General features: G+C 40.9%; 1 protein-coding gene across 1 annotated transcript in view; it reads left to right on the plus strand.

Annotated features, from left to right (window-relative positions):
• The window catches only part of citb (citron rho-interacting serine/threonine kinase b), a gene marked incomplete at both ends in the record, with an annotated part of 55,203 nt that overhangs the window by 10,971 nt on the left and 29,267 nt on the right, over nt 1-14,965 (plus strand). Inside the window, 11 exons of the mRNA XM_080048926.1 lie at nt 5,721-5,900; nt 6,607-6,660; nt 6,792-6,845; nt 7,942-8,082; nt 10,044-10,169; nt 11,288-11,383; nt 11,600-11,716; nt 12,077-12,186; nt 12,397-12,571; nt 13,206-13,403; nt 13,896-13,949. Coding sequence (XP_079905052.1) covers nt 5,721-5,900; nt 6,607-6,660; nt 6,792-6,845; nt 7,942-8,082; nt 10,044-10,169; nt 11,288-11,383; nt 11,600-11,716; nt 12,077-12,186; nt 12,397-12,571; nt 13,206-13,403; nt 13,896-13,949 — 1,305 coding nt within the window. The remainder of the gene's footprint in view (nt 1-5,720; nt 5,901-6,606; nt 6,661-6,791; nt 6,846-7,941; nt 8,083-10,043; nt 10,170-11,287; nt 11,384-11,599; nt 11,717-12,076; nt 12,187-12,396; nt 12,572-13,205; nt 13,404-13,895; nt 13,950-14,965) is intronic.

Below are 14,965 nucleotides of genomic sequence, written 5' to 3' on the forward strand. Positions count from 1 at the left end.
TGTAGCTTTGCAGATATCCACTTGATTTGAACAGTTCAGAATGATGGAGCCTCATATTAACAGTATGTCAACATTAAGACTCAAGGCCTTCAGTTCCAAAGGGCCTTTGTTGCCTGTTAGACTTTTCTCATTGCTTCTCATGTAAAGTGTTGTCTCTTTTTTCAATCCATCAGTATGAGCTGTTGCATCCTTTTCCTCAGCAACATTGCCTTGCTAATGTTCATATTAGGATGTACGTATAGCTGAGCCCAATAAGTGGAGTATCATTTTTGGTTTTCGCCTCAACATCTCAGTCTTTGTCTCATGTTGGGGACTTCTTCAAAAAACAGTCAACATTGGTTTACTGAAAGTTTGAATTCAGTGGGATATTCATAATATACTCTAAGGATAAAGATCCTCTAGATTGTGCATCATACCGACCAATTTCACTATTAAATACGGATGTGAAGATACTTGCTAAAATTCTCGCCCATAGATTGGAGGATGTTCTCCCCTCTATCATATCCCCCGACCAAACTGGGTTTATAAAGGGACGACAATCATTTTATAATACCCGCCGGCTAATGAACATTTTATATTCCCCCAGAAATATTGAATCAGAATGCCTCGCTTCTATGGATGCTGAAAAAGCATTTGATAGAGTAGAATGGAATTATTTGTTTTTCACCCTTGAAAAATTCGGTTTGGGTCCTGTTTTCACTTCTTGGGTTAAATTATTATATGTATGCCCTTCTGCCTCAGTATTAACAAACAGCCGCTACTCAAGTAGTTTTGATCTGCACCGTGGGACGCGGCAGGGTTGTCCTTTGAGCCCGCTCCTTTTTGCTATTGCAATCGAACCACTTGCAATTGCCATTTGCGGTAACAAACAGATTCAGGGGATATGGAGAGGAGGAATTGAACATAAGGTATCATTATACGCCGATGACTTACTTTTGTTTGTCGCCAAGCCAGCCACCTCTTTACCGGAGGCACTTTCTGTGTTGGAGGTCTTTAGTCAGTTTTCTGGCTATAAACTTAACTTGAGTAAGAGCGAACTCTTTCCGATTAAAAAAGAAGCTCTTAAACTTGATTATACAGCTCTCCCACTCAAAGTGGTGACAGACCATCTGAGTTACCTTGGGGTATGTTTTACCAGAAATTTTAAAAACCTATTTAAATCGAACTTCCTCAAATTATTAGATCAGGCGAAGCAAATATTATCAAAGTGGTCTCCTCTGGCTTTCTCTCTCATAGGTAGAATAAATTCAATTAAAATGACATTACTCCCAAAGTTCCTATATCTATTCCAATGTCTCCCCATCTTTCTCCCCAAATCCTTTTTTCAGGCCCTTGACTCTTTAATGATAAATTATATTTGGAATGGTAAACACCCTCGGTTACGGAAAGCTTTTCTTCAAAGACCCAAACAAACAGGTGGAATGGCCCTCCCTAATTTCCAATTCTATTACTGGGCTGCTAATATCCGTTCTTTAGTGTATTGGGTGCATTTTCACCTTGACGACTCAGCCCCAGTCTGGGTAACAATGGAGTCCAGCGCTATTAGCCCATTGTCTCTATCTGCCCTCTTAAGCGCCGCACCTCCACTCACTTCGGCTATTCCCAACAGTAGTCCCGTGATTAAGCACTCCCTTCGAATTTGGACCCAATTTAGGAAGAATTTTGGAATGCAGAATTTTTCACTTTTCAGCCCAATTGCAGCTAATCATTTGTTTACTCCCTCGACAGTGGATGGTGCATTCAAGATCTGGCATAAAAAAGGCTTAAAATGCATCGGTGATTTATTTATTAATGATCTATTTGTTAGTTTTTCTCAATTGACAAAACATTTTGGTATCGAAAAGACTAATTTTTTCCGATTTCTGCAAATCAGGCATTTTACGCAGAAGTTAATTCCCCAATTCCCTCACAAACCGCCAGCCAATCATGTCGATTTGTTTCTTTCGGTAAACCCCACATTAAAAGGCTCAATTTCTGTGTTTTTCAACCTTATTTCGAAGTTGCATAGCCCCTCATTAGCAGCTATAAGAACCCTGTGGGAGCAGGACCTAGGTTCTGCCTTCACAGATCACATGTGGGATTTAGTCCTGGATCGGATACACTCTACCTCCATGTGCGTCTGACATGCTCTTGTGCAATTTAAAGTAGTACATCGTATCCACATGTCTAAAACTAAATTAGCTCGTATGTTCCCCGATGTAGACCCGACCTGTGATAGCTGTAAGAGCGCACCGGCATCACTCTTTCACATGTACTGGTTGTGTCCCACCTTGACTGAGTTCTGGACATCAGTTTTTCAAACAATTTCTGAAGTACTTCAGCATCAAATTGAGCCAAACCCTTACACTGCAATTTTTGGCATTGCTCCAAATCCGGGCTTGCCTAAAGTGAAGTTGAAGGTACTGGCCTTCACCTCATTACTTGCTCGTAGGGCTATCCTACTCAAGTGGAAAGATCCTGCTCCTCCTTCCCACTCACATTGGATTAGAGACATTATGTCATGTATGAATTTAGAGAAAATACGTTATACTACCCAGGGATCCGAGAATAAATTTGACAGAATTTGGCGCCCCTTCCTAGATTATTTTAAAAAACCAACAACAACAATACAAGTGTATCTTTTTATATTTTTTATAATTTTTTTTCATATCGATTGTTTATTTGTTTCTTGTAGCGTGTATTTCGTTTATGTAATTTTTTAACACTGTGTATTGTTTTTTTCTTTTTTTGTGTGCTGTTTTTTTTTTTTTTTTTTATGCAGGATTGTTTGTGTGGGGGTGGGATATGGGCGGGGTGTGTTCGGGGGAAGAAAAAAGGGGAAAAACTAAATCATTGTACTGTATTTGCTTTGCAAATCTTTTGATGAATAAAAAAACCTTTGAAACATAATACACTCTGATCAGGATTGACAGGAGACCCCAGTAAAGGTTTGTGTTGGCCAACAGCTGTGAGACTGAAGTTAATCTGAGTACCTCATATCTGTGTGTGTGTGTGTGTGTGTGTGTGTGTGTGTATGTAACTTTGTAAAGCATTGAGACTAACAACAAACCAGAAACACATTTGTATTTGCACTAATTAACGTCCAGGTATACTGATTCTGTTATAAATTCAGGGATTACTGTATAGTCTGTATCTTCACGTGTGCTGGTAGTTTGCATATCAACCGCCTCTGTGTTCCCATTGATGCCTCTTACGCCCAGCTAAATCCAGCATTTCATCTTGAAATGCATCTGTCTCCCACGCTCTTGTCACTTGACTGCAGTGTTTATCCTTATGCAGAAGCTCATGCAGTGTTGGAACAACAAACAGTGGAGAGTGGGGATATTCTTTTTCATTTTCAGAGACAATCGGTCTGTGCCAAAGCCATTAAGACATACTGTATCTAGACAAAGAGACAATTTCAACCAACGAAATGAGCAGAGAGGTTAGGGCTGATGATATAGCAAATAGACTGAAATGGACAGATTTATACATCTAGGTCTCCGGGAGGTATCTCATCTGTAAAGCTGCAGTATGGATGGATGGTGTCGGGAGTGACTGCATTGTTGGTCTCTTGAGAGTTTTTTCCAAAATCAATCAATGATCCACAACAAGCTACATTCCAACCCAAGAGACGCACTTACGTTTGCTTTACAATGACTTGTTTGTGAAGCAGATAAGCTACATGAAACCAAAACAAAAGATATATTGTACAACTGGTTCTCTGTAGTAAAATAATATAATGTTTCTTACTATACCTCAGCTATATACAGTATGGTTAGTTCTGATACATATAGGACACTAACATAGGCTAACTGGTTAGGGATACTGTGTCTTTACCCAGAGGTCCCCTCCAGCTAAAGCAGTTAAGCATTTGTTTTCACCATGTCTGATCTAATGTTGTCTACTATAGTTTAGCATCAGTCCCTCTGGATACGGAGGGATGCTACTTCTTATTATCCTGACAGACAGGCCAATGTTCACTCTGAGCTGATGGGGACATTGAAATTAGACCTGTTAGGCCTCTGATTAATTGCTATTAACCGGACATGTGCATCAATCTCCTATCCACATTGCTTTTTTCTCCTCATTTACTTTTTGTGAAATTATTTGTGGTTAGACTTGCTCCAAATTTGATGTGTCTCTGTTCTTCCAATTCTACCCAATCCCCCAAAAATAAACATATCATGGCTTTTATACAAGATTTTTTTTAATTGCTTGCACTATGTTGAATGTGCCGCTATAGCAGCAGAGTAACTAAAATGCATCTCTTATACAGTTGTTGCCAACAAGAGCACATTTTTCTTTCAAACAGGTTCAGGTCAGGCAACAATTGGTCTGAATGAGAGCTCCATGCAGTAATTGCTCTGACAATTTTTCCAAAATTTGCTGTGCTATTGGAAGATTACTCGTAATGCCTGATAGACAAATATAGTCAAGTTAATTGGATAAAGTGCTTACAAGTAGCAAACATTTCAAAAATACTGTCTCCCATGCTGGTGCTTGAGCAAGTAAAATGTACTCTAATGTCTTCATATTGGAAACTTCCTTTCTTAAAGGTCGCCTATTTTGCAAAATGCACTTTTTTATGTTTTTCCAACAGACTGCTAGCCTGGCATTCCCAGACCTGCCACTAGGCGCTGGCAAATTAAATTTGCTGCGCCAGAAATCTGGGTCTCACGTTTCAATTGGTTCTATCTAATATGGGCGCGCCAGAGCCCTTTATATGGTACTCTGGGGAGGACGTAACCGGATGACGACAGTGAAGTGCATGCGACGTCGAAGCTGTGATAGTAAACATCAAAGATGGCTGCGGATATGTTGTGTGAGTTTGAGACTGCTTTGGCCTCGACCCTTAACGATTTGGAAGACGGCACTCAAATCTTTCATTAGCAAGTAAGTGGAATGTTCTGTTTTGCCGACCGACAACGGCAAACGTTTAATTTAACAGTTTAACAGCTGTTCGCTAAACGAACGGGGCTTACGTCACCTTGTGCATCGCTCTGATTGGTTGTAGTGCTATCCAACTGCGTGCAGTGGCATTTGAAATGCACGAGTAGAAGCCGCCCCTTGAGTTGGAAATTACTATTGATCGTGGCCAGACCCTCTATCGTTCAAGATATCAGGGTATGGATTTCCAGGCTAACAGCCTGCCAAATTATTTAAAAAAAATACCCTTTCTCTTTTTCTCCACCTTTCTATAAACCTGTGTTCATAACTGCATTCAGATTTTTATTTTTTTCGTATGATGTCACAAGGGGAGAAGCCACGCCCCCTCATTACTCAACCTATCTTAGCACTGCCTCCACCTGTGATAAGCACACAGTTAAAGTAAAGGACAATTTATCAGCTCCAAAAATGCAACAACTCCAAAAGGCAAAAAAAACACAGGTAACACAGAGGACGAGACTCTCCACGAACGACAATGCTGAGACAAAACACAAAGGAAAGACACGGACTATATACACAAGACAGGGTAGACAACGAGGAACAGGTGGAACACATTAGGGCGGGGCCAGTAATCACACAGGAGGGAAACTTGACAGGACATGGGGAGAAACAAGACAGACATACCCAAATAAAACAGGAAACACAGGGAAACCACCAAAACAAGACAAGACACAGACAGACCATGACAGAATCAAACTGGCAGTTAGATTCAGGCCTACTTTACACGGTAACGATTTGTGTGTGTAGGTATATTGCTCCTCTCAGTTTTCTCGTCTGTGGACTCTGTGCAGGAATACCACGCCCAGCTGGAGGAGATGCGTGTCTCCATAAGACAGCTGGAGGAGGACCTGTCTGCTGCCCGACGCCGCAGCGACCTGTACGAGGCCGAACTCAAAGAGTCTCGGCAGAGCAGTGAGGAACTCAAGAGGAAGGCTGCCGACTACCAGCATAGGATGCAGAAGGTCTACACTGTAACTAAAGCTGCTGATGATCCTGAAAGTACCATAGGAGATGTGCTTAATTTAACACATGCTATACATATGTAGTATTGAAGAAAGGGCTAAGAACAGCAGTGTAACTCAAAAAGACTCATACTTAAAGGTTTAGTAAGCGGAATGGTCAGTTTAGCTAACTTCCTTTCAGTGACTGCAGTTAGCAATCCCCTCCCTCGTCGCCACTTTAATGCATTGCGGTCTTCAAGCGGCGACTTATCTAGCATCATCTCAGATCCATAAGTGTGATAAAACATGATAAAAACCATCAAAACAGACATTGGGAAGGATTTTTACCTGATTTTTACCATTGTAGGCGCATACACAGTCACCCATTAGACATATGAATTCACCCATCTGTCGCTCTGCACGTGCACCGGCAGTGAGACGGGTGACGGTTGGTAGCGTTCTCTCTTCTGATTGGTTATCAGTAGTGGGATCCCGAAAAGTTTATTTGCCGATTACATGCAGAGCGGGTGACTGAGAGATCGGCTTCATGAAACGCGCACACTATATAAGTGATCACTGTATGAATAAAGAGTGATCTAACACTTATATTAACATAAATAAATCGCTTACTTCACCTTTAACTCACTTGTAGTTATTATTTAGCTTTTCCCTCACTTTCTGCTGGCCAATGCACGTTACTGAGAGGGATCTCATGTTTTTCCTATTATCTTTTCAGACCAAAGATCAAGGCAAGGCAGACGCAGAGGACCTGATCACCAAATTGGAGAAGGTAAGTTTATGAAGGTCATTTTGGGTTGAAACATTTGCCTATATGAGGAAACCGACAAGTTAAAGGATGAGGAGCTTTAATATCTTTACACATCATAATGAATGTTTTTTATTTGTTTTCTTTTTTTTTAGGCCAACGCTGAGCAGCAGACAAAGATCCAGGATCTTCAAGAGAAGCATGCCAAGGTGGAATATTCTTGCCGGGGATAGATTCATGAATAACAATGAGCTTTTGCTCTAAAGGCAGGAGATGTAACAGCATTTTACATTTCCAGATGGTTGTATAAACTTATTCTATACTCTCCTCGACCTCCATCTTTCTTTCTTTCTCTCTCTCTCTCTCTCTCTCTCTCTCTCTCTCTCTCTCTCTCTCTCTCTCTCTCTCTCTCTCTCTCTCTCACTTAAACCGTGGTCTACTACAGTCACATTTGGTCTATGGCCCAAGATCATTTAAGCTGTCAAGAGTTACTGCTTAATTACCAGCAATCAAACAGTTTTGCCTCATTAGTAAAGATAATGTCAACCTAATTGTATTTTTTCCTAGAAATGCATATTTAAAAGTACCATCATTTAGGGCACACATGGTTGTGCTGCATGCCTGACACCACGTTCAGCATTGGTCTACTTAGACTCAAAGCGGAAGTGGTTCATGAAATAATCAGTAGGGTTGGACTTTCTTTTTAATATGAATATATGTTAGTTAAATTATTTCATATTAGTAGTAAACAATATTTTCTTTTACTAGTAACCACTGAACTTAGCAAGAGCATGTCTTATACTGTACACACAAACATTGTAACCAGGGATGGAATCGATCTGATACAATTTTGTATTGGGCCCCGATGTGTCTGCAAACCAATCATCTTCTATCGGATTGGCGAGTATCTCCTCACAATCTGCTACCTGTCCGTACTGATAAAAAAAAGTGTTCGACATAACCCTAGGCTCTGTAAACTGCCATGTTGCCAGCTATGGTGGGCTCCTTTGTTTACGTACCCGTTGTTAACATACCAGTTTACAGAGCCTAGGCTGTGTATTAGGAGGAGTGAAGAGATCATCACTGATTTTGACAAAAAGTGATTTTGACTACAAGCTTTCTCCAGAATCGCTGACTCCACCTTTAATTGTGATATCGGAAAGGTATTGATATTGGCTGATATCCAAAGTGCAGATATCGAAATGGGATGGGAACTGAAAAATAGTGGACTGGTGCATCTCTTATTGTAACCTGTAAGTGTGTGTGGATAATATATACGAACGCAATTTGTCCTTTAAACCCTAGTCGCTGAAGGCTAGCGCTGAGGCTACGGACCTCCTTCAGACTATGAGAGTGGCCAAGGATCGCATGGAGCGAGATCTGGAGAGGCTGCAGAACAAGGAGGACTCCAGTGACAGCCTGCGCAGACGCCTGCGTGAGACTGAGGTAAATACACACAGCTTTGTGATCACACACACAGTACACACACACACACACACACACACACACACACACACACACACACACACACACACACAGCCCAGCATAGTAACTGCATATAAATAAAGAGTTCAGAGATTGATACTTAAGAGACAGTGTTAAAGATGATGAGAGGTTTGCCTGCCGGGAATCTAGACTCCCTGCTGACTGAAACATATACACATGATAATGACACTAAAGCACAAGCAAAGCACTTCTGTCACAATAGGTCCAACAAGTCCATTTTCAAGAGCTTGAAATTTCATATTTATTTTTTGGAGAAAAAATATCAATAGAATGATTTTCATCCAATTATTAGCAAGACACAACAAAGCAGCCTAATAAAAAGTGTTGAAATACTGAAGTGCAGTAAAATAAAATATAAGGCACCAATACTATTACAGTAAAAGGCCTTTACACGAGGGCACTCGTGGAGTAGTGGTTAAAAAGTCCTCTTCGCAGCAGACTAGGGTTCATAAGTGGATTTGCCTAACAAACTATGATCAATGTTGTGGAACATTCATGCTATCTGGTTGTCATACATTTGGATAAATCAGAAGTACAACAACATTAACTGGCTGAAAAGAACTGTTGAGCAGAGGTTGCAAGATCAATTCATTCAGAAATGGCAGAGCGAGCTTACAAGCATGACTTCCTGTGACACATACATTGAATTTAAACAAGAGTTTAAATTAGAAAAATATTTGCTATATGAAAACCAAAAGTCCAGGCAGGCTATATGCAATTTTAGAACAAATAACACCAGAATACCCAAAGTCACTGGAAGGTACAAAGGGCTGGAAAGAAGTGAAAGATCTTGCAACCTCTCCTCTGTGATTCCAACTGTGTTGGTGATGAATATCATGTTCTTTTTGAGTGTAAAAATGTAAATATAGTGTACTATAGAGAAAAATACCTGCCAAAATATTATGTTTATTTTCCATCTAAGATAAAATTGATTTTGCTTTTGAGTTAAAAAAAAACCTGGGGTTATTGTTAAAACAGGCGCCTTTCTGAGACATGTATTGCCATTGTTTAAGTAATGTTTTTGTTTTTTGTTTTCTTGCCGTACACCATTGTTTTGTTTTGTAATGATTTAATTTGAACTGTGTGCTCCATGCCATGTGCTATGGCCGTGAGCCTTAATAAATGAAATGAAAATGAAATGACATGCTCCAATGCCATTACAGCACAAGTGTTCCTCAGAAGGTGCAGAAACGTGATGTTTACAGGGAAACATATGGGCTCTTTCTGCTAAGCAGATTTATTTATGCAACACTTTAAACCAACAGGTCTGAGAACAACATGATACACACTATAACGAGAAGGAGCAGAAAGGCTGCCAGAACACATACAGGATATGTAAACATATACATTTTGTATTCAACCATGAAGTTAAATATACATTTTACCTTTATGTTTTAGAGAGGATGTTATGAGGCCTTCTAAAGCAGCACTTTTCATCAGGCACTAGATATGTAAATTGTTTAATTAGCATTGGTTAATTCTGACTGGAAAGGAAATATGCGTGTGGTAAAATGTAAACCTCTGAACAATCACACATGCAAATAGACTCTTTGGGATATAGACATTGCAGAGAGAGGTGCATCGCTAACAAGCCAAATGGATGCCGCCACTGCTACAGTGTATCATTAATTCTTCCTTGAAATGGAAATCTAAAGTCTGCTTAGCATATCTACAAAATGCACTATGAAGTCCACAGAGCAGAAAGCACTATTTTGGATTACGGATCTTTTCAACTGGTGTTGCATTTTCAAAAGTCGAAGAAGAATGTCTTCTCAGTTAACTTGTGTGTGTGTGTGTGTGTGTGTGTGTGTGTGTGTGTGTGTGTGTGTGTGCGTGCGTGCGTGCTTGCTTGCGTGCGTGTGTGCGTGCTTGTGTGTGCGTGTTACTTGTTGTGTATGCAGGATGGCAGGAAGACTCTGGAGAACCAAGTAAAGCGGCTGGAGATAGTGGAGCGCAGGGAGACTAAACTCAAAGATGAGATCCAGAGCAAGGCCCAGCAGATGCAGCAGATGGCCGATAAGATCCTGGTAACCCCTACCTTTCACCAACTTGTGTGGAGCTAAAATAATCACAGTTTGTTGGCCTGTATGAATCATTCCATATGAACAATTGCAGATGAATTATACTTTGTGCACTGCCCTCCATACACAAGTGTTTCAATTATGTTCAATAATGAGTGTGGGTTTGACTATGTTTCACATAACTCACTCCATCTCCGGTAAGTGTTCTTGTATCTGTTGTGGGACACAGTACATGGCTATTGTATTTTATTAATTCAACTCATATTATTAACAGAATAGTATAACATGACTTTATCCTTTGCATACTGGATCTACCCCTAACCTAATTAGAGGTCTATTTAGCCAGAATCAGTGAACAACAACTGTGTGGGTGTGCAGGGACAAGGGTTGAGTTTATAGATTATAATAATTGCATGTTCCATTGTTGTGTGCCAGTGCCAGAACTTGAGTGTTGTTTATTAGTTCCACAATGTGCTTTTCCTGCTGTAAAAAGTGAAAAATTAAAAAAATATAAAAAAAAACATTAAAAAAAATATTTAAAAAAAAATGCACGTGTTACATCTCCATGTAACACTTACATGTGGCACTTTGCAGTTTAGTTTATTTGAAGCTAGAGTGCTTACGGGATTCCTGTTGTTCTGAGTTTGTACCTTCATGGTGAATGCACTTAATGGAAGTCGCCTTTGGATAAATGCGTCAGCTAAATAAAATGTAATGTAAAAAAAAGGCCATGAAGAGCTCTCCTGAGAGACAAGGTCGGATTGACCTTTTTATATATTAATCCAAGTATTGCGCTGCCCTATCAAACATGTTGCACCTACAGACAAAAAGCATCTGTGTGCTGGTAAGGGCATGGAAATCTCTCCCTGGCTCCAACACAATCAAAAACCCCCTTTGCATTTTATCGAAAAAACAAAAGCTCATTATAATGGTATTTTTCTAAAACACGATGAGGCCTAGTCCCAGTAGGAGACACCACTGATTGGACTGAGTCTCATTGTTTACCCTTTACTCACTCAGTGCAAACAGTGAGCTCTGTATTACTGATCAAATGCTTTGCACAGTACCCTTACACCTAAAAGTACTTGGCACTTATTACATAACATATTTACGTTTTTGTGTAGGAGCTGGAGGAGAACCTGAGAGAGACCCAGAGCACAGGCCAGCGTCTGGAGACCCACATGAAGCAGAAGGAGAAGCTCTATGAGGACAAGATAAAGGTTGAATAACAGTTAAATATCACATGTGCAGTGCTGCGTAAAAAAAAAAACCCAGCAACAGGCAGGTATATCCTGGTAGTGTTCACAGCTGTGTCTGGTGGTCGCACTTTAGCCGATTGAGATGTACAGTACAATACAGTATGTCATCTTCACGTTCTCTGTCCTGTTAAGTGATACCCTGGTTATGGTTCTGTGGGGCTGCCTGGCATTGAGCAGGTGTTGGAGGCCCAGATGAAGGCGGACATGGCCGACAAGGAGATGCTGGAGTCCAGTCAGAGCAAGTATGAGGAGGAGGTGCAGGACAAGTGCAGCATCATCAGTGAGCAGAAGGCGGTAAGAGCTTATTAACCAGCTCGGGCACAGACAGATATTTAAAGCTGTACTACGTCATTTTCTAACAGGAATTTCTGGTCCCTTTATTGACTGCTCTGCCATTTAGAAAAAGAAGGATAGTCTAGTCACAATCACATTTAGGTGGAATGGTTATTGTAGACAAAATGCCAGTGATAAATAATATAAAGAATTACTTTTTTACATTGTAAATTTGACATAGTACACTGACATTGATTTCTTGAGCAGGATCATCTTGTGTGCGTTGTTTAAAAAAAAACCCACAAACCAGTCAACTCTAATGCAATTTAAAGACATTTAAATGCATCTGAATGTGTTATCCTGATTGTAAATTCTGTTCAGACCATCAATGCTATGGACTCGAAGATGAACAGTCTGGAGCAGAGAATTGGTGAGCTCTCTGAGGCCAACAAGCTGGCAGCCAACAGCAGCATCTACACCCAGAAGAACATGTAAGTCCTGGTAACATTGTGATTCACTTTGACAGGGGAGAAAAAAAAACTTTAGACCTCCATCCATGAAATATGAGGTGAATTCAAGTGAGGAAGAAGGTGTTTTGTGTGTGTTTTGTGTGTGTGTGTGTGTGTGTGTGTGTGCGTGCGTGCGTGCATGCGTGCGTGCGTGTGTGCTTGCGTGCGTGCGTGTGTGTGTGTGTGTCGCAGGAAAGCCCAGGAGGAGATGATCTCAGAGCTTCGCCAGCAGAAGTTCTACCTGGAGTCTCAGGCGGGGAAGTTGGAGGCTCAGAATGCCAAACTGGAGGAGCATCTGGAGAAGATGAGTCAGCAGGAGCAGAGCAACAAGAGCCGAGTGCTGGAGCTGGAGACCAGGCTCAGAGAGGTGGGCACATAGGACAAGTAGAAGAGATAGTAAAGGGGGATGGAGCGGAGAGCAAGGCTGTGAAGTGGGATTACATTATTGACGGATGTTATACGTGGTGCGAAGACACAGAGAGATATTCACTGATTTTGACAGAAAGTGATCTTGACAACAAGCGTTCTCCAGAATGGTTGACTTGACCTTTTTAGGCGAAGGGTCAGACGAGGTGAAGTTTCAGGCTGTGTTCTAAAAGGGCCTACTAACGTCCTCCCTCCTACATACTCGACATGTGTATACTCCATACTGTCTACTTAACCATCGATTGTGTAGGCGAGGTTCGTCGGACCGTTTACACTGAAGTATACAGAAGTAATAACTATTTTTCTTTTAAACTTCCGTGTCGTTTGAAAAGACGCAATGCATTGTGGGGCGGTTGAGTAGGAAAAGTAACCATACGCAAAAAATTAAGAAGTAAGTACTCATCCAGGCATTTCTCGCCTACAGAAACTCGCATACAAAACCACAACATACTCAAATTGATATCAAAATGAGTATGAGTAGGACGTTAGTAGGGCTTTTTCGAACAAAGCCTCAGTGTGTGGTTCTTGGGGTTGAAACCCTCCCTTACACCTCCCATCTCTGTGTCCCTGTGTAGATGGGTCTGGAGCACGAGGAGCAGCAGCTGGAGATAAAGAGCCAGGTGACAGACCTGACCCTGTCGCTGCAGGAGCGTGAGTCCCAGATCAGCAGCCTGCAGGCAGCCCGTCGCTCCACGGAGAACCAGCTGCAGCAGGCCAAGTCTGAGCTGGAGGACACCACGGCAGAGGCTGAGGAGGAGATCTGTGTGCTCAGAGTGAGACACACACACACACAGTCATACATAAGAGGATTAGGGCCACGGGCCACAGGAAAAAAATAAGAAGGAGGAAGGTTTTCTGGTTCACTATGCACTTTGATAAAAAACACAAAATTAGAATAATTTGTGGATGGATTCAAATTTCCGGGGTTAACAACTCATTGAAAAAGCTGATTAATATACAAACATCTTTGGTACAACCCTCATTTTTTGGCGAAAAACAGAGGTGTAGGTCCTACACTAGAGAAATATGTTATTAGTTTAGCTTTGAGAGCATCTGGTTTCAGCAAAATAATATAATATACTACTGTATTATATATATATATATATAATAATGAAAAGAAAAGTTCCTCCTCTAATTTTCTGTCTCTCCTGTGACCCTCATACTCTTCTGTAAAGTAGAAGGCTGCTTAAGCTGCTGTCTTTTTGGTGTTATATAATTCAGGCGGTGAAATGTGTCCCTCTGTCTGTCTCTGTCACACCTTCTAGGCGCACAGAGACGAGATACAGCGCAAGTTTGACGCCTTGAGAGACAGCTGTGCGGTAAGCTGTTCACTAAGGTGTTTCTCCTTTGTTGTTTTGTTTTGTTGTGCTCTTTTCCTCCTTCCAGCAAAAGGCTGCTCTCCTGGCATTATGTAACTAACAGCTGAATCCTCACACATCCTTACACAGAATAAACAACTGAAAGTGGCCGTAATGTTGCAGCCAGTATGTGTTTCTGTCAACCTTGTTCTAAATTGGGCCTCATTCAAAAAAATATTTCACTTCTACTACTCCATTCAATCAGGCTCATTTTCCTTTTTGTTCCTTTTTTGTTGAACTATAATAATAAATAAACCTGTGGGCTGGTGAATACTATAACCCAAGGCTCCACAATGTTTAGAGTCCTTGCAAAACTTTGCGGCAGTGGTCCAAGCTGTACTAAATTAAATATTTATTCCTTCACTCTTTTAACAAACCACACCATGGTGTCTCCAGAGCTCCTGATAATGAGGCAACATGTGAAGACAACCTACTTCTGAAGCTTCAACGAACAACTGTGCACCAACCCCCATTCGATATATAGCTAGTTATATTTTTTATCTAACAGTTCCAAGCCCAAATTCTCTATCATAAGAGAATTTGCTGGTTATCTGTTTGTATATTACAAAGACAAGTAGGGCTATTGTTGCTATTGTTAAAGCATGTAATAATTCCAATGGTTTGCAGTAAGTTTCTTTGCTAATTGCACATGTAAAAAAACACATTGACCATATTAAGTGTTGTTCCTATATGATGTCATTATTTTTGTTGGACAAAATTGGGATATTGTTACTGTGGAGCCCTGCTGTCCCATTAACCTTAAAGGTGCTGTAAGCGGAATGGTTCTTTTAGCTAACTTCCTGTCAGTTACTGCAGTTAGCAGTCCCCTCGCTCGTCCCTACGTCACCACATTAATGCACTGCGGTCTTCAAGCAGCAAGTTATTTAGCATCATCTCAGATCCATAAGTGTGATAAAACATGATAAAAACCATCAACACAGACATTGGGAAGGATTTTTACCTGCTCCGCCATTGTA

This window comes from Ammodytes marinus, assembly GCF_949987685.1.
Source record: "Ammodytes marinus genome assembly, chromosome: 2".
NCBI lineage: Eukaryota > Metazoa > Chordata > Actinopteri > Uranoscopiformes > Ammodytidae > Ammodytes > Ammodytes marinus.